The 24701-nt window shown below is 36.9% G+C and overlaps 1 protein-coding gene across 15 annotated transcripts in view; it reads right to left on the bottom strand.

Annotated features, from left to right (window-relative positions):
• Positions 1–24701, bottom strand: part of USP45 (ubiquitin specific peptidase 45) — a 79733-nt gene that overhangs the window by 11525 nt on the left and 43507 nt on the right. For 10 of the 15 annotated variants that reach the window (XR_012095017.1, XM_073022367.1, XM_073022365.1 and 7 more), the window contains 7 exons: positions 23470–23551; positions 21273–21364; positions 19708–19764; positions 19234–19377; positions 6453–7119; positions 4178–4275; positions 385–471 (listed from right to left, as the gene is read on the bottom strand). Coding sequence is in view for 12 of the 15 variants with exons in the window: in XM_073022367.1 (XP_072878468.1) it covers positions 385–471; positions 4178–4275; positions 6453–7119; positions 19234–19377; positions 19708–19764; positions 21273–21364; positions 23470–23551 (1227 nt within the window). In the remaining 3 variants the exon portion in view is untranslated. The other 5 variants (XM_038001079.2, XM_073022366.1, XM_038001086.2 and 2 more) reach the window with 5 other exon arrangements.

Genomic DNA, 24701 nt, shown 5'->3' on the forward strand with positions numbered 1-24701 from the left:
ATTTGCAAGATACAGAACTCCGCAAATGGTAAAACTACTACTGATTAAACAGTTCACAAGGAACAAGAGAGGACACAAAACCTCACTTCTCTCAGCAACCATCAGCTTCAGTAGCATTTACAAACAGCTTAGACCTTCATAACCATCATGCCTCATGCCTTACCTTTTCAATTTTCCTTTATTTTGTCTCCCACAGGACAAAAATCATATTCAGTGTATTAAATGTTCCACATATTACTGACTTAATCACTGGCTATTAAAATTCCCTTTCAGAAGAGAAGTCTTTTTTTTTTTTTTTTTAAGAAAAAGCATTGCCTAATAATATATAGGATACTTTCAAGCATATTAATTTATAAATCAATTAAATATCTTAATATACTGTACCTTACAAGTAGCAGAACAGAATGGTGCTAAATCGAGCATAAGTGGAAAATCTACATGTCTGTTTACTTTACGAAGACTCAAGCCAGCCTTAAAAAAACCAAAACATTTTTGAAATGCAACAAACAATTAGATCTAAAGCACTGTGTTTAACTAAAACCAAGAGAGAAATTGTAGCAGTTTTTTCATAGATAAAAATGTGACTAATGAATAGTCTAAAATTAATATGACTAAATTAAAAATTAGGTTTCATAAATTGTTACTGCAAAGATTCATTTATGTGGGGATTTTTACCACAAACAATAGGGGGAATAGTTACTTTCACTGTGGCTTTTCAACGCTTATGGAAAAATAAATTCAATATAAAAGCTAAGCTACTGACACACATGCTATCATGAAAATATATTCAACTAAAGAGTAAGGAGATTGGTGTTCTAGGCCTAACTCAGTGACTGGTTGTCAACTTGATTCCAGGTATAAAAGGATGAGATTAGGTCTTTTTCAGTTCTAAAATTCAATTATATTCATTCATTAAAACAAACAAACAACCTGAACATTCAAAACATTATACCAGTAAAAGTAAATGCTATATATTACATAAATAAAATTGTACTTTTATGTTCTTAAATATGCTATCTTTTTCTAATTTTCAAAGGCAAACCTTAAAAAGTGTATGCTTTGCATTACGTAATGGTAATAAAAACTAGCTAATAAAATATCAAAGGTATTGAGGAGACCTGTAAATAGAAATGGACTCTGTTGGAATGAGAAGATACCTAAATCTGAAATGAATGGGTAGACAAAAACTAAAAGAGGCAACCTTTCATGATGTCAATGATTGATCTTTCATTTGCATACTAACCACAATTTTACTGTAGATCTGTTGCTTTTTTATTGCTTATCTTTCTTTAAAGACAAAAAACACTTATTTTTTTGCCAAAGTGTAGCCACTTACTGATTTGTTTTTTCAAGTGATCTTTAGAAGGCTTGAAAATAGCTGACATGAAATTATGAGGTCATATCCCAGGAATATTTAATCTACATTCAATTTCTTTGCCTTTTTCATCAGGTGACCTCTATAAGCACCCAATACCAGCACTGTCTGAGATCATTTCAGGCTTTTGTGTTCTCCTCAGTCAGTACTTTGCTGTTGAGAAATTACCCCATCATACGAGAGACTGTGTGAAGGACTTTAATATAAGACGAATCTTTTTTTAGGTGGTAATTTTTGGAAAATATCTAGACTTATATTTGCATCTACAGTCTCCTGCCTTTTTCCCTTTAATGGAATGATACACTGCATTTTCCATATTAAAATATAAATCTGATGTCCTGCACATTGGACATTTAAGCTAGGCCTTACGTCTGGCATAACCTGAGTGGGACACACAAACATTTTTATGTATATCTCTATTTCCTTGTGGTAGGTTCTTACTTAGTCAAGAGTCATTAGCTTTGTTCAAAAATTGTTTTGTTTAAGACATTACTCGGCTGGGCACAGTGGCTCATGCCTGTAATCCAAGCACTTTGGGAGGCTGAGGTGGGTGAATCACCTGAGGTCAGGAGTTCAAGACCAGCCTGACCGACATGGTGAAACCCTGTCTCTAGTAAAAATACAAAAATTAGCCAGGCGTGGTGGTGGGTGCCTGTAATCTCAGTTACTCAGGAGGCTGAGGCAGGAGAATCACCTGAACCCACGAGGTGGAGGTTGCAGTGAGCTGAGATCACGCCACTGCACTCCAGTCTGGGCGACAAAAGCGAAATTCCATCTCAAAAAAAAAAAAAAAAAATTACTCAATGTTCTTCATATTCATTACTAAATTGCTTTATTGTAGGTGTTACCAACTTACACTCCCAATGCTGGTAAATGAAAATGTATCTTAGGTCATTCTTATTAACACTACTATATCTTTGCTAATTTGGACAGGTTTAAAAAAGAATCTGCCATTTTATTTTGCCTTTCTTTTGCTGGGAAGGATGGCCCTTTTTTATACTTGCCTGAACTTTGTACTTCCAGAACTGTCAGTTGATATTCTTTTCCCATTTTACTATTAGGGTCTGATATTTTTCTTATTGATCTTTAAGACTCTTTATATACTTACGACGTTAAAAATTTGGCATTTTTATGACAAAGATCTCTATCCAGTTTCAGATTTGCATTTAAGTGTTGTGGATGTTTCTGATATACAGCCCTAAAGCTACCACAGAGAAGGCTTTCAGGGATGTCAATGAACTAGAAACACAGGCATTGCTTAGGGACTCTGCTCCCTATAATGCCCAAACCCTGGGAATAAGAATGTGGCTTTGCTGACATTACATTTAGCTTGAGAGAAAAAGGGACCTAGATGGATGTCCATAAATATTTCCCTTTAAGGGCAAGAATTATTTCTGTAAGTTGTTTCTAAACAGGGATGCAAGTACCAAATATAAAATAACTGTGGTGCATCATGAAATTAGCTTCTGCAATCTGGCATTATCCTCTCTTATTCACACAGAATCACTGCAGATGTACCCTTTCCATTAGGCGCTCTGATATGACAAGATATAATACATCTGCTTCTGTTCTTTATGCCATTTTAGTTCCATTGAGTTTCTATAACCTTGACTATGGAAGAATCCAGAACTTAATCTGTGGACAGGGATGGCAGAATGGAGAAAAATCTCTTCTCGCACATCTGGATTCCACCTAAAATGTTGCAAATATGTAAACTATCAATAGTTTTCCTTGAGATTTCCTTATTAGCTTTTATATTTAGAAAGTCTTTCACACAGAGGTCAAGTTAAATATTCATTTAAGGGCCAGGTGCAGTGGCTCACGCCTAAAATCCCAACACTTTGGGAGGCCGAGGTGGATCACCTGAGGTCAGGAGTTCAAGACCAGCCTGGCCGACATGGAGAAACCCCATCTCTACTAAAAATACAAAAATCAGCTAGGTGTGGTGGTGCACACCTGTAATCCCAGCTACTCGGGAGGCTGAGGCAGGAGAATCGCTTGAACCCAGGAGTCTGAGGTTGCAGGGAGCTGAGATTGTGCCACTGTACTCCAGCCTGGCAACAGAGGGAGATTCCCTCCCCCACTCCCACCCCCAAAAAATCATTTAAGTTTTCTCCTTGTTTTCTTGATAATTTGTTTTATACAATTAAAATTTTTATTTGAAAATTGTATGGGCCGGGCATGGTGGCTCACGCCTGTAATCCCAGCACTTTGGGAGGCCCAGGCAGGTGGATCGCTTGAGGTTAGGAGTTCGAAACCAGCCTGGCCAACATGGTGAAATCCCATCTCTACTAAAAATACAGAAATTAGCCAGTGTGGTAGTAGGCACTTGTAATCCCAGCTATTTGGGAGGCTGAGGCAGGAGAGTTGCTTGAACCCGGGAAGTAGAGGTTGCAGTGAACTGAGATTGAGCCACTGCACTCTAGCCTGGGCGACAGAGCAAGACTTTTATCTCCATCTGGTCTTGAACTCCTGACCTCAGGTGATCTGCCCACCTCGGCCTCCCAAAGACTGAGGGAGCCACCATGCCCGGCCACAAAACTTATTTTCTATTACCACACAAACATACGTGGAGATACCATTTAGGTTCCTGCTGCCTAAATTTTCAAATATTGTGAATTAAACAATTTTAATCAGGAAAGTCTTATAAACTATTATGGCTAGATGAGCAGTAAATCTCACATGACACATTTTAAAATTCAGTAAGTTACTGGTTACTGTCTAATCCTTGACAATATTCTATAGGACTTAAAGTTTTGTAAAACACATGATGAAAATTATGGTGCTACTGAAGAAACTTACCTGATGAAATCTTTTCAGATGGAGAATTAGGACAGCTGGAACAGCAGAAATGAGCAATTGCTTCCTGGCATTAGTATAAACTCCTTCTACTTTCTTTTCTACATAAAATACAATAAATTTATAAAATTCCATTTTATACATTATCTACCATATAATAAAAATTTATACAGAATCATACCACATTTTTAAAAATGTTAAAGAAATTGGACTTCTGATGAAAGGGCAGTCTTTACTCCTTCCTAAAACTCTGCTAAAATGAAAGTAAAGGAATTTTTTTTTTAAGGCACACAGTTAATAAGAACAAAGAATAGGAGAGGTAACACTTGAAACAAAATTTTGGAAGGTAGAAAGCAGATGGACTAGAAGTAATTTGTGTTAATGCCCTCCAGCCAAAAATCACCAGAAGCACATGTGTAGTTGAAGAGTTTAGGTTTAAAAAGATTTCTAAATTTTTTGTCTATTTTTTGTTTGTTTGTTTGTTTGAGACAGGGTCTTGCTGTTACCCAGGCTGAAGTCCCGTGAAGTGGTCAGGGCTCACTGCAGCCTTAACTTCCCAGGCACAAGCAATCCTCCCACCTCAGCCTCCCAAGTAGCTGGGACTACACGTGCATGCCACCCCACCTGGCTAATTTTTTAAACGTTTTTTGTAGACATGGGATCTCACTATGTTCCTCAGATTGGTCTTGAAATCCTGGCTACAAGCAATCCTCATGCCTTGGCCTCCCGAAGTGTTGGGATTACAGGTGTAAGCCACTGTGCCCAGTCCCAATTTCTAAATTCCTAAGATTTATGTTAGGATTTGAACATCGCCAACTGCATATTTAACTTGGATTAATGTAAGTAGGTATTCCTTCCTTCTCCCATGTCTTTATTACTAGCGTATTAAGCGTGTCTTTATTCTGATGCTTTGACATCTAGGGTCTGGTTAACACTGGAGGGACAACCCCTCCCAGGGCTAATTCACAGAGATAGTAAACAACTTATGTATGCATGCCTTTCATATGCAAACCAATCCAGAGTCCAGAGCCCATACCCCAACAACCTCCTTCACTGGGCTCTTGCACTCTGGACCACTACCCACTTGCTGTAATCACCCTAGGACCAGGCACCTGATAACTAGAGACAGCCCCTATATCCCAGAGCCCACTAAAATTATTCAAACTAGCCGATCCTAAGCCTGCTTACCCTGCCTTACACATTCCTTCCTTTAGAAATCACACTAAAGGCTCCTGCCCATGTTTTCCCCTCACTCTCCCACCTCCTGACTGACCCTGGTGCTTCCCTATGTGATCCTGTGTAGCACGGTGGGCCCCTTCTTCTTGGGAACTACGAATAACACACTATTTCTTCAGGGGCAATTATCTCCTGATCTTTTAGCCTCACCGTACCTGAATAATAAAGTCTACATTTTAAAACAAGTAGTCACTAAGAATCAGAGTATTCTTTCCATTTATTCAAGGATAAAGATGAAGTGAAAATTTCTTATTTTCCCCCTTTCTCCACTTTTCTCTGACCAACTAATCTTGGTAATTATAGCGCTAGCTTTATGACATGCTACTATTTAAAATCTTCAAAATTTATCTTACATTGAGTTTACAACAAATTGATAGGATCTGTGAAACACATTAGCCTCATCATTAATCTTACTAGTGATACGATTTGAAGTTTTAGGGAGGCCGGGCATGGTGGCTCACGCCTGTAATCTCAGCACTTTGGGAGGCCAAGGTGGGTGGATCATGAGGTCAGGCATTCAAGACCAGCCTGGCCAAGATGGTGAAACCTCATCTCTACTAAAAATACAAAAATTAGCTGGGCATGGTAGTGGGCACCTGTAATCCCAGCTACTCAGGAGGCTAAGGCAGAATAATCGCTTGAACTCAGGAGGTGGAGGTTGCAGTGAGCCGAGATCGCGCCACTGCACTCCAGCCTGGGCAACACAGTGAGACTCCATCTAAAAAAAAAAAAAAAGTTGTAGGGGTATTTCTTCTGGATAGATTTCAGATACATAGTTGCCTCAAGTAAGATTATATGAGTTTGCATTTTTAAGGCAGAGTTGTATACTTCCTGCTCTTCAATTTATTTAAACAAAAAAAACTATTGAAAATCTGTTCTGCCCAGTATCGTAAGTGCTCAGGTACAAACATGAATAAAACAATCTCTGTGCTTAAGTAACGCAAGTATAGAAACAAGATTCTCAGTAAAATTCTCAGTGAAATTTGTAACTCACTGGACACTATCAGGAAATCAATAATTATTTAATTAAAAAAATAGTTACCTGCAAAACTGGTTTCTTCTTGGTACTTCTGTTTGTTTTTAGTACAGTTCTCACATAGAAGCTTATTATTCCCCATTAGTAATTCCATAGATGTAAACTGGTAGAGACAGGACTGAACTGAACATTCTTTAGAAGTAGTTATATAGGTCTGAGAAAGGGTCTGAAAAGCATTTTGGGGACTATGAGGCCTCAAATGCTTCCCCTCTAAAAACCATAAATTATTTGAAATACTTAGTGGCTGATTTTCTCTGTCAAAATCTTGATGTCCAGTTACAGTGCTCCTCAAACGAAGTTCAGAAATAGCTTCAGCCATTTGCTTATCACCACTGTCAGTCTCCTTGGTGTACGCCAGTTCACCTGCTGATGGAGGGTAAAGGGGTCCATCTGTGTGCACACCAGATCCACTACTGGATCTGAACAGCTCAGTCTGCTTTGAAGCACTTTCAGATTCTGAAGCCTCACTATCAGCATCAACATTACTTTCAGAACGGCTGGCTTCTTTTTCACTGTCATCAGCAGGGCTTTCATTCAGAGGTGACTCAGAATTCATGAGTCTTGCAAACATTAAAGAATCCCCATTCATTTCAAGGTTTTCCTTTGTCTGGTATGTGACAACAGCTTCTCCAGACAATTTTCGAATACATTTTCGGTCCTGAATTAGTTGACTCTGTAAGTTGACAGTGTTTTCAAAGAAAAAGAATCTTGTAACCTCGTTGCAAATAAATGCCAATAATTCTTATTTAAACATATCACAGTTATTAAATACCATTTCTCTCAGATCCATTTCCTAAGCCTACTGAAACTAAGATCACTAGAAGATATACTAAAAAATAGTTCTATTTTACAAGTAAATCTTCACACAAGAAACTAACAACAATATAACAGTGGCTATTTGTGGGGAAGGAAGTAGGACTTTTGTAGAACAGGGCTATGAGACTTTTTTCTTTTAAAAAAAATTGCTTTTAGAGACAGGGTCTTACTCTGTTGCCTAGGCTGGAGTGCAGTAGCACTCAAGTGATCCTCCCACCTCAGCCTCCCATGTACTTACTACTACAAGCATACACCACCACACCTGGCTAATTTTTAAATTTTTTGTAGAGACAAAGTCTCTCCATGTTGCCTAGGCTGGTCTTGAACTCCTGGCCTCAAGAGATCCTCCCACCTTGGCTTCCCAAAGGAGACTTTTCAGTTACTGTATAAGCCTTTCCATACTTGTTCATTTTTAAACACTGAAAATGTATCTAGTTTTTTAAAAAATTAAAAAGTAACAAAAGTAAACTATAAACTATTATGACACGGTGTTGCTTGGTTGCCATAGATCTGGAAGAAAATTACAGAAATAAAATAACCTAAGTTTGGGAAGGGGGGAATCAACTAATTAAAAATTTTAAGGTACCTGAAATGTTTCACTAAAGTTTCCACACAGCTGAAGGCTCGAATTATATTTTTCTTTTCCTATACCTTGGCTGAAGGGTCAAGACAAAAAATAAAGACTATCATGAGTAATTGATACTCGGTTTTAGTTATTCAGGGTCTAGGAGAAGAAGGGTAAGTTATAAAAAGTGTCTTGCCTCAATCTTCAAAATCAGGAAAAATAACATTGTCTCCTGTGTTTACCAAGTATTCTGAACTCCTTGAATGAAAATAAGGTATTTATTTTCACCATATATATTTGGTATACTAGAGAGCATATGATAAGTAATAAAGCTTATGGTAACAGCCAACAAGTTCCACTCTGATGAATTTATATAGTACTTTTTTTGGAAGCAAACTTTCCTATTATACACGTAATACTAATAGTTAAGAAGCCCTAGCCAGAGCAATCAGGCAGAAGAAGAAAATAAAAGGTATCCAAATTGGAAAAGAAGTCATATTGTTCCTCTTCACAGACAACATAATCTTACATATAGGAAAATCCAAAGACTTCAACAAAAAACCCTTAGAACTGATAAATTCAGTCAAGTTGTTGAATGCAAAATCAACATACAAAAATCAGTAGTGTTTCTATACACTAACAAAAAACTATCTGGAAAAAAAAAATCAACAAGGCAATCTCGTTTATAATGGCTACAAAAGAAAAAAAATCTCACCTAGAAAATATAAAATACTGATGAAAGAAACGAAGAAGACACAAACGAAAAAGCAGCCCATGCTCATGGATCAGGAAAATATTAAAATGACCATGCCACCCAAAGCAATCTATGGACTCAATGAAATTCCTATCAAAATTCCAATGACATTTTTCACATAAAAAGAAAAAACAATCCTAAAATGTATATGGAACCTGGCTGGGCACAGTGGCTCATGCCTGTAATCCCAGCACTTTGGGAGGCTGAGGGAGGTGGATCACCTAAGGCCAAGAGTTTGAGACTAGCCTGGCCAACATGATGAAACCCCATCTCTACTAAAAATACAAAAAATTAGCCAGGCATGGTAGCGGGCACCTGTAATCCCAGCTACTTGGGTGGCTGAGGCAGGAGAACCACTTGAATGTGGGAGGTGGAGGCTGCAGTGAGCTGAGATTGCAGCATTGCACTCTGGCCTGGGCAACAAGATGGAGTTTCACTCCATCTAAAAAAAAAAAAAAATTTTTTTTTTTTTTTGTATGGAACCAAAAAAGAGCTAGAATCACTAAAGCAATTCTGGGCAAAAGGAACAAAGCTGGAAGCCTCACACTACCTGACTTCAAAATATACTACAAGACTACAGTAACCAAAACAGTATGGTTGGTATAAAACCAGACACATAGACCAATGCAACAGAATAAAGAAATAAATCCACATACTTACAGCCAACTGATTTCTGACAAAGGGGCCAAGAAAAAACACTGGGGAAAGGACGCCCTCTTCAACAAATGGTACTGGGAAAACTGGTTATCCATATGCAGAAGAATACAACTAGAACCTTATCTCTCACCATATACAAAAATCAACTCAAGATAGATTAAAGACTTAAATGTAAGATCTAAAACTATAAAACTACAAGAAGAAAACATAGGAGAAACACTCAGGACATTAGTCTAGGTAATGATTTTATGTAGACCTCAAAAGCACAGGCATCAAAAACAAATGGGACTACATTGAACTAAAAAGTTTCTGCACAGAAAAGGAAATAATCAACAGAGTTAGAGACCCCTGTTGAATGGGAGAAAATATCTGCAAACTCTTCATCCTATAAGGAACTAATGTTAGACATTTCCCAAAAGAAGACATCCAAATGGCCAAGAGGTATATGAAAAAAAAAATGCTCAACATCACTAACCATCAAGGAAATGCAGATCAAAACCACAATAAAATATCATTTTACCCCAGTTAGAATGGTTATTATCAAAAAAGACAACTAATAAGATGCCTTCAAGAATGTGGAGAAAAGGAGTCTGATACACTGCTGGTGGGAATGTAAATTAGTACAGCCATCATAGAAAACAGTATGGAGATGGCTGGGCGTGGTCGCTCACGCCTGTAATCTCAGCAGTTTGGGAGGCCAAAGTGGGTGGATCACGAGGTCAGGAGTCCAAGACCATCCTGGCCAACATGGTGAAAACCCTGTCTCTACTAAAAATACAAAAAAATAAGCTGGGCGTGATGGCGGGTGCCTGTAATCCCAGCTACTCGGGAGGCTGATGCAGTGGAATCACTTGAACCCGGGAGACGGAGGTTGCAGTGAGCCGAGATCACACCACTGCACTCCAGCCCAGGTGACAAAGTGACACTCCATCTCAAAAAAAAAAAAAACAAACACAACAGTATGGAGATTTCTCAAAAAATTAAAATAGGGCCAGGTACAATGGCTCATACCTGTAATCCCAGCACTTTGGGAGACTGAGGTGGGTGGATCACTTGAGGTCAGGAGTTCGAGACCAGCCTGGGGAACATGGTGAAACCCAGTCTCTAATAAAATACAAAAATTAGCTGGGCGTGGTAGCACACGCCTGTAGACCCAGCTACTTGGGAGATGAAGGCTGAGGCATGAGAATCACTGGAACCCAGAAGGAAGATGTTGCAGTGAGCTGAGACTGTGTCACAGCACTTCAGCCTGGGCAATGGAGTGAGACTCTGTCTCAAACGACAACAACAACAATAACAACAACAACAAACTAAAATAGAGCTACCATAAGATCCAGCAATCTCACTACTAGACATTTATCCAAAGAAAAGAAAATCAGTGTATCAAAAGGATACCTGCACCCCCATGTTTACTGTAGTGCTATTCACAATAGCCAAGATATAGAATCAATCTAAGTGTCCATCAGTAGTTGAATGGATAAATGTAGTATATATCAATAATGGAATACTCTTTGGCCCTAAAAAGAATGAAATCCTGTCATTTGCATCAACATGGATTGAACTGGAGATCATTGTGTTAAGTGAGGCAAGTTAGGCACAGAAAGGCAAATATCCCATGTTCTCACTCTTACGTGAGAGCTAAAAAAAAAAAAAAAAAAAAAAAGAATGTTGGGGCAGGCACGGTGGCTTATGCCTGTAATCCCAGCACTTTGGGAGGTCGAGGTGGGCAGATCATGAAGTCAGGAGATCGAGACCATCCTGGCTAACAAGGTGAAACCCCGTCTCTACTAAAAATACAAAAATTAGCCGGGCTTGGTGGTGGGCGCTTGTAGTCCCGGCTACTCAGGAGGCTGAGGCAGGAGAATGGCATGAACCCAGGAGGCAGAGCTTGCAGTGAGCCGAGACTGCGCCACTGCACTCCAGTCTGGGCAAGAGAGCGAGACTCAGTCTCAAAAAGAAAAAAAAAAAAAGTTGATCTTCTGAAAGTAGAGTGTAGAATGATAGATATCAGAGGCTTAGAAGAGAGTGAATGAGGGTGTCGTGGAGGAGCTAAAAAGAGAGGTACATTAGTTGAGTACAAAGAGTTAGATAGAAGGAATAGTTCTAATGTTCCATAGAACAGTATGGTAACTACAGTTAACAACAATAGATTATATATTTCAAGGTAGCTAAAAGAGAAAATCTGAAATGTGCTCATTGCAAAGAAATGATAAATGCTTAAGGTAACTGATATCCCAAATACCCTCACTTGATCACAATACATTCTATATACATGTATCAAAATATCACATATACATCATAAATATGTACAAATATTATGTACCAAAATTATTAATGGTCAATGGAAAAATATAGACCCATACAGGTTTTTAGTAACTTGTCCAAGATCATATAACTAATAAAAATAGCTGTGTCCAGAATCCAATTAATCTCATTTCTAATTGAATAGTTTCCAAACTCAGGTGATTACCAGACTCACCTAAGAGGGCTTGCTTTAAAAGATACATATCCGAGGCATTACCACTAAGAAATTCCCATTAATGATGTCTGAGGTTGGGTATGAGAATTTGTTTGAATAGACAGTTGATTCTCATGATCAGCTGGTCTGAGGAACTTTTGAATGAGACTATTCTATCTATCCTTTTTATCCTCCTGCTCCCAGTGAAATATAAAAGTACCCATTCCCATCCTTGTTTTTTGCTTAGTGGACATATGATGGATTTAATCCACTAAAAATATCCTAAGTTTATAATGTAAATTAGGATCAAAGATTAAGAAGTCTATTTTGAAAAAATAACCAAAACTACATGGGAGAAAGCTTACTACCAAAGAAGTGATACAGGATAGAAGAGTATGATTCTGGAACTAGACTGCCCGGATTCAAATTTAAGTTCTCCAATTTACTAGCTGGGTGATGTTGAAAAAATTACTTGACATCTCAGTATTCCAGTTTCCTCACCCATAAAGCGAAAGCACCAACCCACATTGGGTTGTCATGGTGGTTAAATGAGACAGTATGTAGAAAAGCCCACAGAGCAGTGCCTAGCCCATAGTAAGCAGCATAAGTACCAGCTATTATTATTATTATATTATTATTATTTTGAGACAGAGTCTCGCTCTGTCGCCCAGGCTGGAGTGCAGTAGCACAATCTCGGCTCACTGCAACCTCCACCTCCTGGGTTCAAGCGATTCTCCTGCCTCAACCTCCCAAGTAGCTGGGACTACAGGCGTGTGCCACCACGACTGGCTAATTTTTTGTATTTTTAGTAGAGATAGGGTTTCACTGTGTTAGCCAGGATGGTCTCCACTCCGGACCTCGTGATCCGCCTGCCTCGGCCTCCCAAAGTGCTGGGATTACACGCATGAGCCACCGTGCTCAGCCAGTATCAGCTATTATTATTGGCGGCAATCATGAGAATGAGCTCAGTGGTTTCCCTAAACAGCATCCATGTACAAAGCACTGAACTAGGCACCTGACACATAGTGGCAAGAAGGACAGACTCAGTTCCTGTTTGCAGATCCTACAATCCATCCCAATAGAAGTATGGTAAAACATAAGTTCAAGTCAGCAGGGGGCAGTATACCTGGTTAAGAACATGGTCCTTGTTTAACCTGTCTGAATCCCCATTTCTGCCATAGGCTACCTGTATGATCTTAGGTATGTTATTTAATCCATCTCTTGACTCAATATAATTGGTGTAAATAACTGAAAACAGTGATCATGACATAATTAAGAACTCAAATGTTAGGTACAATTTTTGTTATGACAGGAGAAATACAGTGCTATAGAAAGCCAGAGGAAAAGAACTAATCCAGAATTGAGTGGATCAGAGAAATATGCAGAAATTGAGCAGAGGCTACAGGAGGAGAATGGGACTATTCCTGGCAGAAGAAACAGTTCAAAGGCCCACAGGTAAGACAAAGAACAAGAAATTAGGGAAGTCTAGCTAGAAAATGAGTACAAATGTGGGGGGGTGAGGAGGACAGACAAAAATTAACCAGATGCACATAAGTCACAGACTTGTTTTTGTGTGTTGAACAGCAATGAGATTTCTTTTTTCAAGTTTTATTTTAGGTTCAGGGTATATGTGCAGGTTTGTTGTAAAGGTAAATTTGTGTCACAGGGGTTATACAAATTATTTCTTCACCCAGGTACTAAGCCTAGTATCTGATATTATTTTTTCTGATCCTCTCCCTCCTCCTACCCTGCATCTTCCAGTAGGCCCTAGTGTCTTTGTTCCCTTGCGTCCAAGTGTACTCTATGTTTAGCTCCCACTTATAGGTGAGAACATGTGATATTTGGTTTTCTGTTCCTATGTGAGTTTGCTAATGACAATAGCCTCCAGCTCCATCCACGTTCCTGTAAAAGGCAAGATCTTATTCTTTTTTATGGCTGCATAGTATTCCATGGTCTATATGTACAACATTTTCTTATCCAAACTGTCATTGATCAGCATTTAGGTTGATTCCATGTCTTTGCTATTGTGAACAGTGCTGCAATGAATATTCACATACATGTGTTTTTATGGTAAAATGATTTATATTCCTTCAGGTATATATCCAGTAATGGAAATGCTGGGTCAAATGGTAGTTCTGTTTTTAGCTCTCTGAGGAACAGCCATACTGCTTTCCACAATGGTTGAGCTAATTTATACTTCTATCAACAGTGTATAAGCATTCCCTTTTCTCTGCAGCCTCGCCAGCATTTGTTATTTTTTGACTTTTTAGTAACAGCATTCTGACTGGTGTGACATGGTATCTCACTGTGGTTTTGATTTGCATTGCCCTAATCAGTGATGTTGAGTTTTTCTTATGCCTGTTGGCTTGATTCTGAGGGCTACAAGGAATAGGAATAAGATGACCAATTTTGTATTTTAGAAATATTGCTCTGTCTGCAATGTGGAGCACCAAATGGTCGTGGGGAAAGGGGAGAGGAGTGGGGTCTAGGGAAACAAAAAATTAAGCAGGCGGCCACATTATAATTCCCTATCTTTTCTCTCAGACCTTTGGGTAGTGCTTTTTTTGCCTCACATAATTTTCCAATAAAAAATATCTATTCATGGTTTCCTTTCACTAGTTTTTAAACTTTCTAAAATATTCAGTCTAGATCTTTTGCCTTTCCACCAGTGCTAACTTTCATTTGTATTCACATTACTATATCTTGGTTTTAATTCTCCTTTTTTCCTCACCTGATGCTTCTTTATCATCCTTCATATTAAACTTTGTTCAGTTTTAATGAGATAACAGTAGTATAATTTAGCAAAGAGAAGAAGTGAAAAACTCAATTTACTATCAAATCAGTACTTGTACCTCTATTATTAAAAGATGCAAGGAGCTTCTCTTTTTGTTACAGACACTAAGTAGAGGGGAAAAGCCCACTTTTAAACTTTAAAAATATAAGAAATGAAAATGATCAAAGGGGAAATATATGACCTTCTCTGTTTCCAAAATTCCCAATAGTAAATTGAGCCAATACCACACGATAAACAAAAACATCCTTGCAACTGTTTTACTTGGACTTTAAAACTACTAAGTATCTATTCAATTTAATCCTTAAAAAAATTTACATAGGTTAAGTTGCCATTTTCTCAGATACTTCTGTATAATACCTTGAGCAATTTAGCACCTAGGAAAAATGGTAAAATCAGGTAAGATCCCTTTGAATACAGGGTTTTCCTCAAACCTATTTTTAAGTATATTGATAGATACTGTAACTACACCAGTATTCTTTTGGTGACTGGTCTGATTGGTAAAAGAACAAAGATTGAAATTTTCCTAATTTCTTCCATGTAAATAAGAGGACTGTGATTTTCTGAATATAACCCCAATGATGAGAAGCACAACACACGTTTCAGCAATTCCATAATAACATCTTTTATAATAACTAAAAAGAAAACAGAGGAAATAAGATGGAACACAAAAATTATTCAATTAAAACCAAAAGTGCATGAAAAGTAGAAACAGAAATAAAGAACAGATGGGATAAACAGAAAAAAACCAGCAAGATTCTGGTCTTATAATTAAATGCAAGAGCTGAGCCTCAAAGAGTTTAATTGGCAAAAGGCTGCGCAGCTAACAGGTGGTGGGAACCAAGGTTTATGTAAATTGCACCAGAGCACAGTGCACTTCTGATTCTGGCAGAAGTATTAAAGTTTTATGAAATAAAAAAAAAAATTTCATAAAACTAATATACTTATGTGTTGAAGCGGCTCAGAGAATTGAACTTTTGGATTTCTTTCTGAACTAATGAGCTGAGGCAGGATTTTAAATAAGGATATCAATTTGAGATTGCCCAGTCCCTACAATTATTCAATCAGCATGATGGTTTTTTAAAAAGCTGTAGGGAGGGGAAAGAAGGGAAGAAAAATAGCCTGCGGAATAGACTTCACATAGTATCTTTTGGTAGCCATTTGTTGCAGCTCATTTTACCTTAGATTTTGGTTTAAAAAGGACGTCTATATGTGCCTATGGCTATTTACTGTGTTTATGTATCTGCCTCCTGTTACTATTTTTTCTGTATTTAGGCCAGAATTTGACATATTCTTTTTATAGTGTTTTATTTAACTGGATTATTTGCCTGTTATCAGCAAGCAAAAGAAAATGCACTTTTTCAGCCAGGCGCGGTGGCTCAAGCCTATAATCCCAGCACTTTGGGAGGCCAAGACGGGTGGATCACGAGGTCAGGAGATCAAGACCATCCTGGCTAACACGGTGAAACCCCATCTCTACTAAAAAATACAAAAAACTAGCCGGGCGTGGTGGCGGGTGCCTGTAGTTCCAGCTACTCGGGAGGCTGAGGCAGGAGAATGGCATAAACTCGGGAGGAGGAGCTTGCAGTGAGGTGAGATCTGGCCACTGCACTCCAGCCTGGGCGACAGAGGGAGACTCCGTCTCAAATAAAAAAAAAAAAGAAAGAAAGAAAATGCACTACTTTTTCAAGGTACTCAAAGATAACATCTTCCGACTTGAGGGCAAGATTTTCTCAGCTAATTTCACTATTATTTTTATGTAATTATTTTATCATTCTTCATATTAAGTTTTTGTGTGATTTTAGATAACTAATATAATTTGGCAAAGAAAAAAGGTGAAGAACTCAAAAACTTATGATCTAATCAGTACTTGTACCTCCAGTATAATTTTAAAAGATGTGAGGCGCTTCTATTACTGTAAGAGATTAAAGAGTACTATAAAGAAAAGTTTGTCAAAAATATCTTTATATTCTTATTAATAGCTTTACTAATCAGCAAAACAAGACTTTATTGATCTTTATAAAACTAGTACTGAAATTAGTTAACTACTGAATCATTCTGGTTCCATGATTAAACTGGTTCTGTAGTTGAACTATTGGAAATAACTTCTAAACATAAACTTCCTAATGGCTGAAATACATTTATGTCATTTAAATTTTCGCTTCTTGAATACAGTACCTTAAAGATGTTATTAGAACTGTACTTTTCTAATTTTAGAACCATATGCAAACTTGCACTTTTCCCCATCAAAACCAAAAAAAAGGTAACTCTATTACATAAAAAAAATGTTCAATATAGAATAGGTCCAATAAAAAAAGTAACAAAAAAAGTATATGAAAAAATTTTTTAATAAAGAATAGGTCCAATTTGTTCAGCACAAGCACAAGTTATACCCATGTGGTGTCCAGATCTTTGAGGTATAGACAGTTTCTATATATCATATATGCATATTCTCAGTTCCTAACCAATATTGTGTGGGAAGTATTTCTCTCATACATTTGGATAGTGAATGTATTAAAACTACTTTGGCCAGTACCACAGAATCTCCTAACTCTTTAAACTAAACAAAAATAAAAAAAAAATCACTACACATTTATATTTTAATAACCAGTGCTTTTTAGGGGAATAGCAACACAATTAATGCTTTAACCTTTTCAAACTCCGTAAGATGCCTTTGTTTTATACCATTAGAATAAAGCATACGCTCAAGTTGAATTTAACTGTCCTATATATCTTATGAAGCAAGGTTAGCTTTTATTTAAAGAAAACATGTTGTCCTTTCTGAAGTCTTGTGACTTCTAACATAAGCCTTCTAACAGAGTAAGTTAAATTGAGGCCTAGCGCCATGGTTCACACCTGTAATCCCAGCACTTTGGGAGGCCAAAGCAGGTAGATCACTTGAGGTCATCAGGAGTTTGAGACCAGCCCGGCCAACATGATGAAACCCTGTCCTCTACAACAAAGTACAAAAATTAGCCGGGCATGGTGGTGTGCACATGTAGTCCCAGCTACTCGGGAGGCTGAGACACGAGAATCACTTGAACCTGGGAGGCTGCAGTGAGCTGAGATCGTGCCACTGAACTCCAGCCTGGTTGGGCAACAGTGTGAGACTCTGTCTTAAATAAATAAATAAATAAATAAATAAATAAATAAATAAATAAATAAAATTTTAAAAAGAGTAAGTTAAATTTAATGTCAGCTTGCCAAATTAAAACAAATCATTTCATATAAAAAAGTTTTTTCTGTGCTGAAGTATAAGTTCAGATTGATTTCTTTCCATTTTTATGGGATAATACAACAGCCTGGTATGTCCCTAGTGAAATAATAGCTCTAGACATGGTTATCAATGATCACCATTTCATGGAATAATTTTCCATTTTCATGGGATAATTGAACAACCAGGTACGTCCCTAGTAAAATAATAGGTCTAGACAATGGTTATCAATGACTGGTAATATCATAGAGAGACATAAAACATTGTGTGCATCTAGTTGATGGAAGTATACACGCCACCACCTAAAAGTCTTCTTGCTAAAAATTAAATAAGTAATTAAATCTGAACCTAACTAGGCCTCTAGATCTGAATGTCTCAGAGGGGAAATAAAGGTGACAGAGGAACCTGTTAACACTATGCTGCTGAAAAAAAGGACCTGATTTCTTCAGCAAATAAACTGCAAAGGAGGAAAAAGAGGGAGAGGGAACCTGTAGATGAAAAGAGATTTAAGAGACACAGCAATCATTGGGAGGCCAAGGCGGGTGGATCACGAGGTCAGGAGTTCAAGACCAGCCTGACCAACATGGTGAAACCCAGTCTCTACTAAAAATACAGAAATTAGCTGGGTGTGGTGACATGCACCTGTACTCCCAGCTACTCAGGAGGCTGAGGCAGAAGAATTGCTTGAACCCAGGAGGCAGAGGTTGCAGTGAGCCAAGATCACACCACCTGGGCAACAGAGCGAGATTCCATCTCAAAAAAAAAGACACTGCAATCTATAGACCTCTTTTAAATCCTAAAATCCAAACTTTAGAAAGCGAAAGAAAAAACTGAGTACTTATGAGACAACTGCAGAAATTTAAATAATGACTGAATCCTTATTTCTTTATAATGAATTAATATTTTTGATATGATAATGGTACTGTGGTTTTTGTTTTTTAAAAGAGTATCTCTCTGTTAGTGCTGGGCGCAGTGGCTCACTCCCGTAATACCAGCGCTTTGGGAGGCCGAGGCGGGCGGATCACCTGAGGTCAGGAGTTCGAGACTAGCCTGACCAACATGGTGAAACCCTGTCTCTACTAAAAATACAAAATTAGCCAGGCATGGTGGCACATGCCTGCAATCCCAGCTACTTAGGAGGCTGAGGCAGGAGAACTGCTTGAACCTAGGAGGTGGAGGTTGCAGTGAGCCGAGATTACGCCATTGCACTCCAGTCTAGGAAACAAGAACAAAACTCCGTCTTAAAACGAAACAAAACAAAACTCTCTTTTAGAGATACACATTGAAGTATATGATATATTCGGGATTTATTTCAAAAATAATCTGGGATTATCCAAAAATAGTCCGGGATGGGAGGAAAGGGAGGATGTGGGATATATATAGTGTACAAGTAGCCAAGTTGATAATTATGAAGCCAAAAAAATGGGTACATGAGAGTTTATTACACTATATTCTCTACTTTTAGATGTGCTTGAAACTTTTGTTAAAAAACTGTTAAAAAACAGACATCTAACAAATGCTCATGGTCTTACCTTATCTTTAGATGAAGAATGCTTCTTGGCAGCTCTAGGTTGATGAATATTTTCTACAGTAACATTGCCATTGTATCGATCATGATCTGTCTCCCGTAAACTTCTATATTTATTCATTCTTCCCAAAAGTAAAGGTTTTGAAACCTATGTAAATGCCACGTACAGAACACAAAACCTCTTTAGCAAATAAATTCTGGATGTCCTCATCTTAAAATTTTTAACTGATTTGAAATACAAAAAATTAAATTCTCAAAATAAAAGTGTTTAAGAGTTTAAATTCCTTGAGAATAAAAACTGTATCATACTTTATGCATACTTACACAAACCCCCAAATCAGACTCAATTACAAATACAAACTCAATTATATATAAAAAATAATGACTCTCAGATATCTGGTAATATACTCAACAAATGTTTAAATAAATGATTAAATGTTCTTCACAAAAGCTTCATCATTAGTTTTCTTCTCCTTACCCTTTCTTCAATTATAGGAAGTGAAATATCAATGAACGGATCTTTCACCGTGGAGATCTTAAAAGGAAAACACATTGAAAACTTCAGTTAGAATTCTAACCTAAACACATAGTTTTGTAACTTCCTAGGCAACCTAATATTTTACATCAAAACATGTTCCTGAAAAAAATAGCGATTTAATTGGGTATTGCAGCACATTGTTAATCGAAACAAGATATTCTCAAACATCACTGAACGTGATCCAATTGAACTTTATATTACTGTCAATACGGCCTGTAATATTTAAAATAACTTCAAAATCAACTGTTTAATAAAACAGATTAAAGAGACTAGACATTTTTGGTGAGCTTAGGGCTGTAACATAAGTAAACTATGAAATGTTAAGAAAAAGCCATGAAAAAAAGCAGAGAGCTTGGCTGTGTTTTATAGATTCTTTAAGATAATTCTGTTTTAAAAGATACTCTCTATCTTGTGAGAGAGAAATCAACTTCTGTGTTGAATAGTCTAGAAACTTAAATAATCATGGTCATACATTCTGTGTTTCAATGTGACAGGCTAGAATGAGATATAATTTATAATCCTGCTTATTTAAGGCTACAGAACACAGAAAAATACTCCATAATCTGGGACAGGAAAATGAATAAAGGCTCCTTTTACTATTAAAATCTAACAGAAATTTAAACCTATCATACTCTAAGTCATACACTTACAGAAATATTCCTTACCAAGCAATTGAAAATCTACAAAAAATTCATACATGCTTTAAGTTGTTAAAGATGGCATTCAAAATAAAAATTATTAAATTCAAAGTGAGTGAAGTCTACACAAAAATCTTTAATACGTCATATAAACTTAAAATCAAATGTGATATAACCACCCTAAATTATGTTAATACATTAAATTATTTATATTGGAATTACTTTTATTTTTTGAAGCTGTGTCTCGCTCTGTTGCCCAGGCTGTAGTGCAGTAGCGCAATCTCAGCTCACTGCAACCCCACCTCCTGGGTTCAAGTGATTCTCTTGCCTCAGCCTCCTGAGTCATTGGGACTATAGGCTCCCACCACCATGCCTGGCTAATTGTTTTGTATTTTTTTAAGTAGAGACAGGGTTTCACCATGTTGACCAGGCTGGTCTTGAATTCCTGACCTAAAGTGATCTGCTGGCCTTGGCCTCCCAAAGTACTGGGATTATAGGCATAAGCGACTGCCCCCAGTCTGGAATTACACTTTAGGGCACTGCAATGTAACACAGTTAGTTACTCTCTTCACAGAAGTTTTTCTCTCAAACAGAGAGCTAATGAATTTCAGTATATTAAGATAAGCTAAAACTGCCTCATAGGTGTGTCATGAGGAAAAATAACACAAAACACATTCACTTTTAAAAATATATAAATTACCACATTTACTTTCTAGGAGTATAGCGTATAAAAAGACTTTCAAGAATTATGTAATCACCTGTCACAAATTTTAGAAATGACTGCCAACAATTATATGTGAAAGAAAATATAATAAAAATGATGTGATTGCAATCCATTCCATGTGAATTGAATTCTAAAGTACCTACATTTGCACATTCTTCACACATGACCGTGCTAGTTAATTCACCAATAAAGATCCGATCTATGAAGTTCATTTTCACACCTTCTTTTCCATATGCTGTAAAAATCATACTTTTTAATGCAAAAAAACATGTCAACCATCCATCTAGCAGTATAATAGGCTATCTTCTGGTTATTCAAAAGTAATCTGAATAAGATATTCTGTACTACATTTAATAATATATTTTACTATACATACAATATTCCAATGTCTTTCTCCTTTACAATTTTGTAGCAGATTTATGACTATCAACTATTTTAGTTTCCAAGAAATAATGAACTGTTCTTAAATTTAATAGGTAAAACAAAACAATAACCACTATTCCTACCACACCTCAACCACTCCCATTAAAACTTATAAAATCTCATGTCTAACCAGAAGTACACAGAAGAATGGAAAAGGAGATCATGCTATCAGGACTACGGATGCCAGGATCACGGCTACGAAAATAACAGAGTCGTAAAACGCAAGTGTAAGGAATTAACATAGGCAATTAAGAACTCAGTTAAGAACATGGTTATATTTTTAAAAGTTAAAATTATTCTGCTCAGGAAATATTTATAAATTAAAAAAACATTCTTATGACTTGCTTTAAAATAACCTGAGGTTGGCCGGGCACAGTGGCTCAAGCCTATAATCCCAGCGCTTTGGGAGGCCGAGGCAGGCGGATCACGAGGTCAGGAGATTGAGACCATCCTGGCTAACATGGTGAAACCCCGTCTCTACTAAAAATACAAAAAAAATTAGCCAGGCGTGGCGGCGGGCGCCTGTAGTCCCAGCTACTCCGGAGGCTGAGGCAGGAGAATGCAGTGAACCCAGGAGGAGGAGCTTGCAGTGAGCCGAGATGGTGCCACTGCACTCCAGTCTGGGGGACAGAGCGAGACTTCGTCTCAAAAAATATATATATAACCTGAGGTTGGCAGAAAATAGATTAAACATAAACCATGAATGCAGTTTAAGTTGGGTGACAGATATAAAAGGGCTGCATTATACTATTCTCTCTACTTTAATAAAAATTTGAAACTTGCCATCATAAGCCATGGGAGGAAAAAGTACATTAACAAACCTATTCACCCTCTTTCAGACTTATTTTTTGAGCCTCTATCTTCAAGTTTCATACAAACAATATTTAAAATCATTTAAAGTATTAGAGCACTGAATGACAGAAAACATATCTGAATATATCAACAAACATTAATTAAAATTGTATTTAAAAATACTATAATAATAAAGATGTTTCATCAAGAAAAACTATAAGCGATTGGAAATAGAGATTACAAAACTGGAAAAGGGGAAAGAAAAACTGGGTTGTTATTCTAAATATCCACAAGATGGCACTATCTCAACACAAAAGAACAAAGCATACTTGAGCAACTACAGTTTAAAAAAATCTTGAACCTATTAAGGGGTTCAATAAAGTGCAGAGTAACAATGTGTGTATGTTTGTAAATTATAGACCTGTAGTACATACATTATAAAACCACAAAAACAAAAGTTAGAAAAAAATACAAATAATATTTTTAAATATCTTCTAAAAATTACTTCATGCTAACATTAGTTAGCATCTCAATGCAGAATATACACTTAGGGCAAGGTATAAAAACCCACACTGTAGTATTGATAATGATAAATAACCAACTTTGATTAGCTAATCATCATTTGGAGCTCATATTTTTACAGATGAATAGCAAACACTAGGAGTAGGCAAAGTGCACTTACACTTGTAGCACTGTCTTCAATAAACGGTTTATTTGCAGGAGTCTTTGGAGCACTTAAGCATTTTGTCTAGCTACATCTAAAAAAAATCCATAAATCCATTGATCCAAACACATGTCAAATGATACAATATAATAAATATGAACTTTCAAGTGTGGTTGCTACTTTCAACAACCTTTCAAGTTTCCCTTAGAAGACCTCACATAAAGGTATCAGTGTCAATCTGTATACATGGTATTAGCTTTATTTTTATAAATTCACATGAATACATTCTAGCATTTTCTATGTTCCACTAAAGTGTTTTTCAGACATTGCAGCAACTACGCCCTCCTTTTAAAGCCACTACTTTGGTGTATTAGTTCACATAATGCTCAGTTCTTTTTCCAACTAAAATAAAAATTTAATATTTTCTTACAGAAAAAAGTTTTAACAAAGAGTCAACATACCTTTGACTTTTTTTCTAGTTTCATCATCAGCAGTTTTAGTAGTTGGGTTGTTAAATGCTTTTAGAATGCTAGCTTGTATTCGCTGTAAAACAAAGTTAATAGATTCTGGTCTAGTAATAGTTAACTCAAGCCTCATCCTCCTAATAAAAGAAGGCTTAGAGTAAATTCATTTGCCCTTTCTTCCTTCTCCCTGTCTCTAAAATGACACTTCTTAATTAGAACCAAAAAAGAAAATAGATCATATGAAATTTATTGTCTATGAAGACCTTTCTATATTAAGAAGCTATCAAGCTGGTTACTATAATCTCTATGCTATGTGGACTACCTCATTTATATACACATATAAATAAAGTCCAAACTTATCAATTAATGTCCACAGCAAGAAGAATCTCCCAAATTTTAATTATGGTTTTACTTGAACTTAGTTGTCAATAATGATTTGTCTTCAGCAGCTCTCAGTAAATGTCAAGGTTTGTATTGTATATTTCTACATCTCTTATGTATGTTTTAGGAAAGATACAATCTCACAGAAAAGTTTCAGAATAAAACTACATATTCCAAGAATAAAACTTAGTGACCTTTTTACATTAACTATGCCCCTAATTAGTGGATGAATTTTGTCTTCCTAATTCAGATTATGACAGTAGGATGAGGGAAAAGTTTGTTAATTATCTTTCAAAATTTAAATTTTTTTTTTTTTTTTTTTTTTTTTTGAGGGAGAGTCTTGTTTTGTTGCCCAGGCTGGAGTGCAGTGGTGTGATCACCACCCACTGGAGCTTTGACCTCCCTGGGTTCAAGTGATCCTCCTGCCTCAGCCTCCCAAGTACCTGGGACTATAGGCACACACCACGACACCTGACTAATTTGTTTTAAATTTTTTGTAGAGATGGGGTTTTGCCAAGTTGCCTAGGCTGGTCTTAAGCTCCTGAGCTCGAGCAAGCCACCTGCCTCAGCCTCCCAAAGTGCTGGAATTACAGGCATAAGCTGTCACACCTGGGTTTTCTTGTTTTTTGTTTTTTGTAGAGACAGGCTATTCCTATGTTGCCCATGTAATAAATCAGTTTGATATATTAAGTGAAAAAAGACAAAGTACAAAAAGTTATATATATGGTATATGCTACCTTTTGAATAAAGAAAAAAAGAGCATAAAGGAAGAAAGACAAGAACATGAGATGTAAGCAACGGCAAGGCCAAAACACAAGAGAGGCAAAGGGAACTCCCGGGAGCATGGT

The sequence above is a fragment of the Chlorocebus sabaeus genome, chromosome 13 (assembly GCF_047675955.1).
Source record: "Chlorocebus sabaeus isolate Y175 chromosome 13, mChlSab1.0.hap1, whole genome shotgun sequence".
NCBI classification, from domain to species: Eukaryota; Metazoa; Chordata; class Mammalia; order Primates; family Cercopithecidae; genus Chlorocebus; species Chlorocebus sabaeus.